This window comes from Sinocyclocheilus anshuiensis, unplaced genomic scaffold (assembly GCF_001515605.1).
Source record: "Sinocyclocheilus anshuiensis isolate Anshui unplaced genomic scaffold, SAMN03320099.WGS_v1.1 scaffold807, whole genome shotgun sequence".
In the NCBI taxonomy this organism is placed as follows: domain Eukaryota; kingdom Metazoa; phylum Chordata; class Actinopteri; order Cypriniformes; family Cyprinidae; genus Sinocyclocheilus; species Sinocyclocheilus anshuiensis.
In genome coordinates this window covers 893,585-904,567 of record NW_015551077.1, presented here as the reverse complement: position 1 = coordinate 904,567, position 10,983 = coordinate 893,585, and the positions used below count along the sequence as shown (strand labels likewise).

General features: G+C 39.4%; 1 protein-coding gene and 1 pseudogene across 1 annotated transcript; both read left to right on the top strand.

Annotated features, from left to right (window-relative positions):
• Nucleotides 1–962: 962 nt before the first annotated feature.
• Nucleotides 963–5,381, top strand: nr2e3 (nuclear receptor subfamily 2, group E, member 3). Its single transcript, XM_016452497.1, has 8 exons — nt 963–1,364; nt 1,655–1,805; nt 2,036–2,139; nt 2,222–2,494; nt 3,764–3,945; nt 4,248–4,488; nt 4,592–4,697; nt 4,803–5,381. Exons 1-8 carry the CDS (start codon nt 1,274–1,276, stop codon nt 4,933–4,935), a joined length of 1,281 nt encoding a protein of 426 aa, XP_016307983.1. The 5' UTR covers nt 963–1,273; the 3' UTR covers nt 4,936–5,381.
• Nucleotides 5,382–5,686: 305 nt separating this feature from the next.
• Nucleotides 5,687–10,297, top strand: LOC107662476 (stomatin-like protein 1; annotated as a pseudogene).
• Nucleotides 10,298–10,983: the final 686 nt, after the last annotated feature.

Here is a 10,983-nt window from a genome sequence, read left to right as displayed (position 1 = left end):
TGTGGCACACACACATATACATACATATATACATATATATACATATATATATATATATATATATATACATACAAAAAATGACAGAAATGTGACCAATAACAGCACCAAAAATATAGTTTCCCTTATAAGTTCATAGAAATTTTAACCTAAAACACTGATGTTGAACAAGCATCATGACATCATAAAAATGTTATTTGAATGTGGGTGTCCTTATAGGTAAACATGCCACAGTCAATCATTGTTGGACACATTACTGGACATCATTTTTTGAGCAGCAACAAGATTTAAATCCAGCAGATTTGGCTAACTAGAGCCAGTAGAGATTAGCATTGCCTCATTGTTACTGGTGGACAGTTAAGGATTAAACTGATAAAATACCACAAAACTTTAGGGAAGAATCCCCTAGCAGATGTTCCCTACAGCCTATGTACTGTACAAAAGAAATATGATTCATTTTCATATGAAGAGACACATAAAAATTTTTAGATACAGATACAGTAGATGTTAGCATTCCTTCATATTTTGTATTGTGTGTAGTCAAAACTAAGTAATGTCCTTATGGATCAATGGTCATAATAAAAACAGTTGTTGACCCATGAAATCAATATTACTTACTGACACTTAGAAGCCACTTGTAGCCAAGTCACCAAATAAAAAAAAAATAGAAAAGATCAATCAATAGTTAGCCACTGTCATTTTTGGAGATGTGATGCTAACCGAATTCTTTAAGTCATCAATTTTAAGGGAGAACCACAAAAGAGAAGAGATGAGAGCAAGAGAGAGATAGATGGAGAGTTATGACTCAACCCCAATCCTTTTGTTTGTTCGTTTCTCTCCACACTTGTTGCAGATGGAGCTAATACTGAGTGTGACTGATTGATCCACCCCTAGATGGACAGTAAAGATTAAGAGGATGACAAATAGGCACTTGCTTACACAGCGCTTGCTGCTAATCCCTTTGTCTTCCTTTAGGGAGCCCACGGTAGCCTTAGAGTCACTCATTGTCCGGCACCAGGAGGAGGTGACAGACCTCACTGCACTTTACAAAAGCAACAGACAAGAAGTTCTAGAGGACAGAGATACCCAGAGTCAAGACTGGACCATCAGGATAGAGACTGAGGGACCTTGAAGAAACATCTAACATTGGTGCAATTCTCAGGGCTGGGCGGATCTCTTTGAGGACCCTCTAGGATTCCAGTCAACATACCTGGGACAGATATTTTAGCCTTAAAAAGCCTAATCCTTCTAAGTGTACACTTTTACACTACATTAAATGGAGGATCCAATGTCAGAAATGTCCATGATACCTTTTGCATCACCAACAGAGTCTTCCAGGAGCAACTCTACGGATGAGAGCCAAGAGGGTGAGTAACTGCTTCTTCAGTTTAGCTTGCAGTGGACATGCAACAAAGAGTAAAGACTCTTGCAATCAAGGACCTTTCAATTTTTTTGGTATTCTTGAATTTCCATTTGAATATCTTACAGAAAGCCCTAAAATACAATATTCTCAAGCAAGGTTTACCTCAGCAAGTATGAAATGGCAGTTGGCATGCCAAGTAAATGCTGTCTTGTGATTATCAACTCTTAATGATTGGATTGGAAATAAGCAATTGTGACCTGGAATAACAGAGAGTTGTTTCCTATGCTTTCCCAGGTAAAAGCCCTGCTCCTGGCAAGGTCTTGAATTTGGGACTTCTCTGTAAAGTGTGTTCTGACACTAGCAGCGGGAAACACTACGGGATACATGCTTGCAATGGTTGCAGTGGCTTTTTCAAGCGCAGTGTGAGGCGCAGACTCATCTACAGGTGAGAAAACACCTCGCATATTCACTCTCAGAATAAAAGGTACAAAAGCTCACTGGGACAGTACCCATTCAAAAGGTACACTATTGTACCTTCTTAACCCCTAAAGGGTGCATTTTAGTACCTTAGCTTTTGTACCTTTTGTACCATTTTTTTTTTTAGAGTGTTCAAAATTGGGAGCAGAGAAGCTTGAAGGTAGAATCTTCCATAACCTTCCTTATTGAAATTTACAGATGTCAAGCTGGTACAGGCATGTGTCCAGTGGATAAAGCCCATCGGAATCAGTGCCAGGCCTGTCGTTTAAAGAAATGCCTTCAAGCCGGCATGAACAAGGATGGTTAGTCAACTTCTTAAAGGGATTCCTCACTTTCTTCCTCGTAGTCTTCACTTTCTAAACCTTTCCGTCCATCTCCTCTCAGCTGTTCAGAATGAGCGTCAGCCCCGCAGCACTTCTCAAGTCAGGTTAGATGCTCTGGATATGGGCAATGACAAGGAACACCTCACCACCACCCTGGAGCCCACCTCCTCGTCCACCTGCACTGTGATCAACCGCCCACTTCTGGGCTCCAACATCAGCTCCAGCATCAGCTCCACAGATACTAGCCAGCACTCCAACAGCCCCAAGAATGGACATCGCTTCATGGCCAGCCTGATGACAGCTGAGACCTGCGCTAAGCTGGAACCAGAGGACGGTAAGGAATGAGACCACCTTGTTCAACTTAGAAAAGTTTTGTTGGTGAACACCATGCCTATGTCCGAAATCTTGGAGATCTGATGCTAACAAGGTGCTTCTAATGTTTACCTAAAGCTCCCTTTGAATTTTAATTTGTTGTAGATCTTTTTATGATGTTATGGTGCCTTGGAAAGCAGCCTGAAACCTCTTTACACTCTCAGTAAAAAATGTGCAAAAATTGCACTTTTAGTGGTACAACAGCTTGATACTGAGGTGGTACCTCTTCAAAAGGTACACATTTGTACCTTATTTATCCCTAAAGGGTGCATATTAGTACCTAAATAGTACATTTTACTGGGGGCAGTCGTGGCCTAATGGAAAGAGAGTCAGACTTGTAACCCGAAGGTTGTGGGTTTGAGTCTCAGGTCCGGCAGGGATTGTCGGTGGGGGAAGTGAATTACCAGCGCTCTCTCCAACCTCAATACCACGACTGAGGTGAGACCCTTGAGCAAGGCACTGAACCCCCCACTGCTTCCCGGGCACCGCAGCATTGGCTGCCCACTGCTCCGGGTGTGTGTTCACGGTGTGTGTGTGTGTGCGTGTTTGTTCACTACTCACTGCTGTGTGTGTGCACTTGTATGGGTTAAATGCAGAGCACAAATTCCAAGTATGGGACACCATACTTGGCCACATGTCACGTCCTTTCCTTTCCTTTCCTTAAAAGCACCTTAGTAGTGTCTTTAGTATCTTTTGAAAGCATACTGTCCCAGTGACAGCTTTTGAACCTGAAAGTGTACGCTTAAAAAGGACAATTTTGAACCTTGTTTGCCCCCGAAGGTGCATATTAGTACCTTAAGGGTACATATAACTACTCTAAAGTACACTATTATGTACACTTTAGGTACTAAAATGCAATTGGGGTAAAGAAAGTGCAAAGGTGTACCTTTTGTACCTTTTTTCTAAGAGTGCACCTTTTAGGGGTATGTAAGGTGCAAAGATGTCCCTTTAAGGGTGCTTGCCTAGTGAAAGTTGCTGTACTCCTAAAGGTACAGTTATATTCTGACAGTGTATGAGGCACCTTTATAGACAAAATGCTACCTGTTAAGTCATTGACTGACTAGATAGTGAGGCAGTAGTGCTCCATGGCTATGCCGGTCTGCCTACAAGACCAACACTACAGTAGTATAAACCAGCAGCTGGGAAGTTTATGCTGGTCTAAGCTGGCCTTTTCAACAGGCTAATAACTCTTAATCTATACTTTATCAGTTCAATATTTTGTTTGTAACAGTGGATGAGAACATTGATGTGACCAGTAATGAACCTGAAAGGAGTTCTCCGGAGTACGGCAGTGCTCTCTACCCCTCACGTGGATCAGAGAGTGTATATGAGACCTCAGCCCGCCTACTCTTCATGTCTGTTAAATGGGCCAAGAACCTGCCGGTGTTTTCCCATCTACCATTCAGAGACCAGGTGAGAGTCTATTATTTCTCACTTTACACACCAGATGAGCATTTTCCGACTGGATCAAAAATTAAAGTAAATTTTGTTACCATTAGCACAATAGTTGTTGATTATTAATCCAGAAACAGAGAGATTTAAAGCCAAAGAAACCATAGTTATGTTGTTTTGCCCACAAACTGTACTATTTTCAGACATACTGTATAATCGGTAGGTGCAGTTATCTGTCAGTGCCACTCAAAATAGCAAATATTGTTGATTAATCTGCCTAACTTCAGCTGACTGATCCATACGTTTACTCTGTGTGATTTTAGGTGATTCTACTTGAGGAAGCATGGAGTGAGCTGTTTCTTCTGTGTGCAATTCAGTGGTCGCTACCTCTGGACAACTGCCCCCTGCTGTCCCTGCCGGACCTCTCACCCCCAGGCCAGGGCAAGGGAAGCCCCACTGCCTCGGACGTGAGGGTCTTGCAAGAAGTGTTTAGCCACTTCAAGCCCCTGCAAGTGGATCCAACTGAGTTTGCATGCTTGAAAGCCATTGTTTTGTTTAAACCAGGTAGGTTTTACTCTCTTCTTGCCACAAGGGGGCATAAATGTTTGCCTATATTACATGAACTGAGTTGGTGTTCTGGGTGAGTAATCGTTGCATTCTGTTACAGAAACACGAGGACTTAAAGACCCAGAACAGGTGGAGAACCTACAAGATCAGTCCCAAGTGCTGCTAGCTCAACATATCCACACTCTTTACCCAAGTCAAGTCGCCAGGTGAGCAAATATACAAGCATGCATTTGCGTAAAGAAGTTAAAAAGTCTTTTTGAGAGTGGACACGACTAATGCAAATTATTCTGATGAATCTCTTTCCTTGGCAGGTTTGGCAGACTATTGCTTCTCCTTCCATCCCTTCACTTTGTGAGCTCAGAAAGAATCGAGCAACTTTTCTTCCAGAGAACCATCGGGAACACGCCCATGGAGAAACTCTTGTGTGACATGTTCAAAAACTGAGGAGCTTTTTTTCTAAAAGACTGTTTTTAGAGGAGTAAACTCCTCAAGACGTTAGGTGCTTTGCTTTACTGCCATGCTAGTTATGATGCCAATGAATCTGCCTGAATGCTAAAAAAGTGCAAATGTATATAGGCCACATTATTCTTTTGCATAGGTTGCTTATTTTGCCTCATCATGTCATACTTTATGTCTCTCTTTTTTGTGTCACTGTAGTTTTTATACCCATAAGATAATTGCTCATAAGTCTATGCATTTCCATTATGTGGAATCTCAGATATTTGGCACAGCCTGTTTATGTATATCATGTTGAGAATGCAAATTGCCTTTCAAGGCCATTGTAATGCTAGATTATTTACAATATGATGGTGAGCAGTTTTTGAATCAAAGTTTGAAAGAAATTGTTAACAAATACACTTTTTGAAGGGGGCACTTTTGTAAAAGTTGTAGGATGTATAAATAAAATGTATTATTCATCTTTCTGAATTTTATTTTATTTCCCAAAACAATCCTTTTTAATGATAATATTAGGCCTATATTCCAACCGTTGCATGTTACTTCCATTACTCTAGAGGGTGCCATTGCTATGGTTACATTGGCCCCCAGCGTATGACGTCACATTAGACGTTCGTGTTAGTGTTTCTTGTTTTGACTGTCTCGCCATGGATTGAGCTCAAAATAGCCTTTTGTACAATAATATACTACATAATATATATAATATCATATTCATCCCGGAGGACTCTTCTGACACGGCATGACAATGTTGGGGAAGTCTTCGGGTTATGAGTATCAGTGTCTGTCGCAGAGAGATACAGTGTGCAGTGACACTCCTGGACTGTTTTCATCTCATGCTGCATTCACTTACAATAATTATGATCAGAGAGGACTTTCATTCGATTATGTGCCTAAAGTCTCTCAAAACGACTTCACAGGTATTCACTCCATGGTGACACACATTACGGTGCACATATTAAATATACAAATATGATTATTTTTATAGGATTCATTTAGCTAATTTTTGTAATTGATACTACGTCTGTCTCTCTCTCTCTCTCTCTCTCTCTCTCTCTATATATAATATTCTATTCAGTAGTTCAGTAGTACAAACATATATATTTAATAGTTAATATTAGTATTATGTATATATGTGTAATATGTAATATACTATTTGATGCTTTTTTATGTGTGTGTATATTTATTAGTATTAAATTAAATATATTCATATAGTCATTTTTTTACTTGTAGTAATAGCAATAGTACTAATATTTAATGCTTATATATACATATTACTTATAATTTTTTGATAAATAATAATTATGCTCTTTTCATAACAGATAAATCTCAAGGATTGTTGTCCTGGATTTGCAACTTGATCGTAATGTTCCTAGTTTTGATATTTACCTTCATAACTTTTCCCATATCTGGATGGTTTGTCCTAAAGGTCAGAACATTTGTAGGAGACTTTTAGTCTTTTTTAAGTGCTTATTAAATATACAGTATCATTTTCAGGTTGTACCAAACTATGAGAGGATTGTTGTTTTTCGTCTGGGCCGGATCCGTCCTCCTAAAGGTCCAGGAGTGGTTCTGGTTCTGCCCTTGATTGATCAGTGGCAGAAAGTTGACTTGCGGACCAGAGCCTTTAACGTCCCACCATGCAAGGTACAGTGAAATAACAATGCTAGTCAGATTATGTTTAAAAACTCATCTTTCTGTATACCAAGTATTTTGAGATTCACACAATTTTCCCTGCCAAAAGGTAACCACCAAAGATGGTGGTCTGGTGTCGGTTGGTGCGGATATGAGAGGGTGAGAGACAATAAGAAATGTACTTTTAAAGAGATAGTTCACCCAAAAATGAACATTTGCTGTTAATTTACTCACTCTCAGGCCATCAAGATGTAGGTGACTGTTTTCAGCAGAACAGTAAAGAAGATTTTTAGCTGAAACCGTGGTTATTGGTGATTCATAAAATGCAAGTCAGCGGCTGCCTGTCTTTGAGAATAAAAAAGCATATCAAGGAATACAAATTAATACCCGTGGCTCCTGACAATATATTGAGGTCTTATGAAGCGAAACAATCAGTTTGTGCAAGAAACTGAACATTATTTACAGCATTATTACCTGTAATCCAGAGCCTCAGGCAGACAGGGAAATTTGATTATTTTACGCTCACTGATTCTTTCGGACAGTGCTTCACGTCAAAACATAGCTAATCATTTGCGTATCTGACTCTGAGTATCCCATATGTTGTCAGTTTGTGATGTTAAAGCTTGCAGGTCAGCGGGAAACTTACAGCTCATATATTATCCTCTCATGCAGTTACAGATGCAGCGTTTTGACTGAACCATTTCTACTTCTGATGCATGAAATGAGAACATATTTTTATCATTTTCTGGATCATGAATGAGTCTGTGTTTGTGATATATTTGCTTACTGCGTTTATATGACCACTTGTGTTTTATTGGCTTATTAAGCATAATCAGCTTAAGAACATGTAAACGCACTCATTGAGGACCATAAAAACATTCATTTTGCCCCTTCATTCAAGTGTTCAGTTCACAACTGTGCATATCAGCGGCTCATCAGTCCGAGTCTGTTTCCTCAGTTCAGTGACTGTCGGAGGAAGTGGAGCACTGAATGAGTTTATTCATCATAGGATCACATACGCCGGTATTTCGGCTCATTTCGAGTCGGAGTGACTGTCAGGCGTCTGAAAGTGAGTTTTAATTGAGTAACTTGTAGATTTGTGCTGCTCGAGCTGCAAACTGATTCAGACGCTTCAGTCCGATTTGGTGAACTGGTTCAACTAGTTCACCAAAAAGAACCAGTTCAAAAGAATGATTCGTTCGTGAACCGGACATCACTCCAGACCATTTGTCTAAGGCTCTGGATTACAGGCAATAATGTTGTAAATAATGTTCAGTTTCTTGCACAGACCGATCGTTGTGCTTCAGAAGACCTCAATATATCGTCAGGAGCCACAGGTATGAATTTTGTGTTTGTGTAGCTTTTTTGACTCTCAAAGTGCTGGTAGCCATTGACTTGCATTTTATGAATGATCTGTATTCCATCATTTTTACTGAGATTGAGTTTTTGAAGTGCTTGTGTGCTACAGATGGACATGAATGAGATGACGAAGCCGTGGGGGCTGGAGGTGGACCGTGTGGAGCTGATCCTGGAGGGGGTGCTCCGGGAACCGGATGGGGGTCATGCGGGGCCCGTCATTATGCCCCCCTCTGTTCCTGGGCTGGAAGGACTCACCGGACCCATACCGCAGCTCGCAATGCACTTCCTGAGCCAGACGGCTGCGTCTCAATCCAGTCAAGGTGATGGTAGACACCTCCACACTTTCATGAGCAGACAGGATTATAGACAGTTCCTAAAAGATATGAAACAATTCTTGTCTTGATTTTATGATGAAAAGTTGCTAGGTGATTGCTAAGGTGTTCTGAGTTAGTTGCTAGGGTTTTCTGGGTGATTGCAAGGATATTTGCATGGCTGTTTTTTTCAAGCCAGCATAATAAACAGAATCTCATATTGTGGTTTCTCCAGATTCAGTGAGTTTTGCAGATGAGCTGTGTGTTGATGGACTGATGGATACGGTTCAGTCAGTGCTGTCAGAGCAGCTGGTTCATCAGGTGCAAGCCTCGTACTGCTTTCAGATCACCACTGACTCTGGACAGATCAACAGCTACTATGTGGACCTGACACAAGGTAAGACTGAGAGAAACAAAAAAACACTTTTTACCAATGCCATTTCACTATCTGCAACAGCTCTGTTGCAGGGTTATTATACTGTAATTATACTAAAGCTACAACCATAAAAAAATTGCGTTACTTGAAGTAAAATAAACCATAACTGAAATAAAATGCAGGATACAAAACATTTTTCAGAGCAACATTTCTAATTTTCTTTTAGTTTAATTTGCTGTACTAAAAAAGCTAAAACTTAATTAAAAACTAAGTTAAATAGTTAAAAATGACAAAAACACAAAACAAAATTACTAAAACTTTAGCTAAAATTTAAATTAAAATGTAAAATATAAAATTCAAAATAAATTCAAAATTTGAACAAGAAACTATAATAGTATCTGAATTATACTAAATAACACTGGTGTAACTACACTGAAATTGCTGAATCGCTGCCCACTATTTCAGTGGTGCTGGTTCCGAAAGTATTTTTTCCTTTCATTTTTCCTATAGGGATTTAAAGGGGACATAACACGCACAGTTTCTGCCAATCTCATGACAACCAAGCAACCAGCGGCCGACAGTGAGTTTACCACCTTTGATCATCTTAGCCTTCTCAAATGCCTAGAATAACATTTTCTCACTGCGGCTCTCTGATTGGTGGAACTTTCTGTGCAGCATCATGGGTAATGTAGTTTTTAACCAGGGATTCTGCTGTTAAACACTATTATTTAAAACATAAGTTGAAATACTGTGAACTGATGGCTTCAAAAAAAGGATATATCATCAATTTTTTTTTATCATCAAAGTTTTTTTAGCATAGTTTTTATTATTATGTTTCTTACATTGTGTATGTATGTGTGTGTATAGTTTGTGTATGTATAGCATTGCACTGTCTTGGCATTCATTGTGGACAGCAAAGTAAGAATTTCATTGCTCAGGGAAACTTGTTTTCCTCACTGGGCATATGACAATAAACGCTTTGAATCCTTGAATCCTTGAATTAACAACCTCTGAGCTCACAGTTTTTATAGGTTTATTAGTTATTGGTGAAACATTGGAGAAAATGAATGGCATTTTTACTTCCGGAACCAACTGTTGCATGCCATTCTGAACCTATATAGGAACAATATCACATCGGAGCCGTGGTTTAGTGATTGTGCTCAGTGGGGTGATTTGGATTTGAGTCAGGCTTTGAACATCTATGAAACCCTTTCTATGAGGCAGATGTGTTACTAAATGAAAAAGAGGGTAAGATTAATGAGTGCAGGTCATGGTGCATAGAAAAGATTTAAAAAATGCACTTTTACGCAGTGCTTTAATCTACAGTATGAAAAAGTTCAAACACGCCATAAATATAATATAATCCATAATCCCATTGATTACATGGCAAGAAAATGAATGACCACATATTAAGATTTGGGTTGATTTGGCCGTTTGGGGACAGTTTTGTGCGTTGGATTGAAATCCCCTGAATGCTGTCTCAGCGCTGTGCTGTGTCTGTGTCGAGGTGCTGGAGCGTGTGGAGGGGGCGTCCCGCCATGACCTGTTGGCCATGTTTGAGGGCGGCCTGCGACCGTTTGCGGCCTACAGCAGTGGTAGACTGAGAGTTCAGGGAGATCTGAACACTTCTATGAAGCTAGAGACACTCATCAAGCTCCTCAAGACCACATGATGTCATTTATAATGCTTTAGTTTGCTGTGGTTTCATTTCAATTTAATCAAAAGCCTTTTGTTAAATATTTAAGGTTAACACTTTGAACGTTTAACATAGGACTTATTATATTTTTAATTCATTTTATTGTGAATGCATAGAATTACATTTGCTGGTGTGTCGTCGTTTATTTATAATAGTGTGGAGTGTCATGCGACCCAAGTATTTCAAATCATGCATGTACACAATAGATTGTTTATTCAAAATCTAATAATTACTGACTTGTCTTGACATTACAGAAATATATTTTCTAATAAATGTATATAAAGTGAATCTTGGATTATTTATTGCACACACACTTAGCAACATCCTTGAGGTTTGTGTTTGTAGGCTGATTTGTTGCCTTGCTCAAGGCTGACTGTCTCTCAACCTTTGACCCCCTCATATTTGCTGCCCTTGGACTCACTGCATGACTGTTTATACAGAAACGACACAAGGTTATTCCACTATAAGCATCTCAGTGTAGGCCTACATGTTTTTGTTCACGTGAATGAGTAACTAGTAACCTTACTGCATATATATATATATATATATATATATATTATACACTGAACAAAATTATAAACGCAACACTTTTGTTTTTGCCCCCATTTGTCATGAGCTGAACTCAAAGATCTAAGACTTTTTCTATGTACACAAAAGGCCTA

What these genes read in the sequence shown, in the direction of transcription:
- nr2e3 (XM_016452497.1), top strand. Translation starts at nt 1,274, where the DNA reads ATGGAGGATCCAATGTCAGAAATGTCCATGATACCTTTTGCATCACCA. An exon ending in TACGGATGAGAGCCAAGAGG is followed by an intron (nt 1,365 to 1,654) that starts GTGAGTAACTGC and finishes ATGCTTTCCCAG; the next exon opens with GTAAAAGCCCTGCTCCTGGC. An exon ending in ATCTACCATTCAGAGACCAG is followed by an intron (nt 3,946 to 4,247) that starts GTGAGAGTCTAT and finishes GTGTGATTTTAG; the next exon opens with GTGATTCTACTTGAGGAAGC.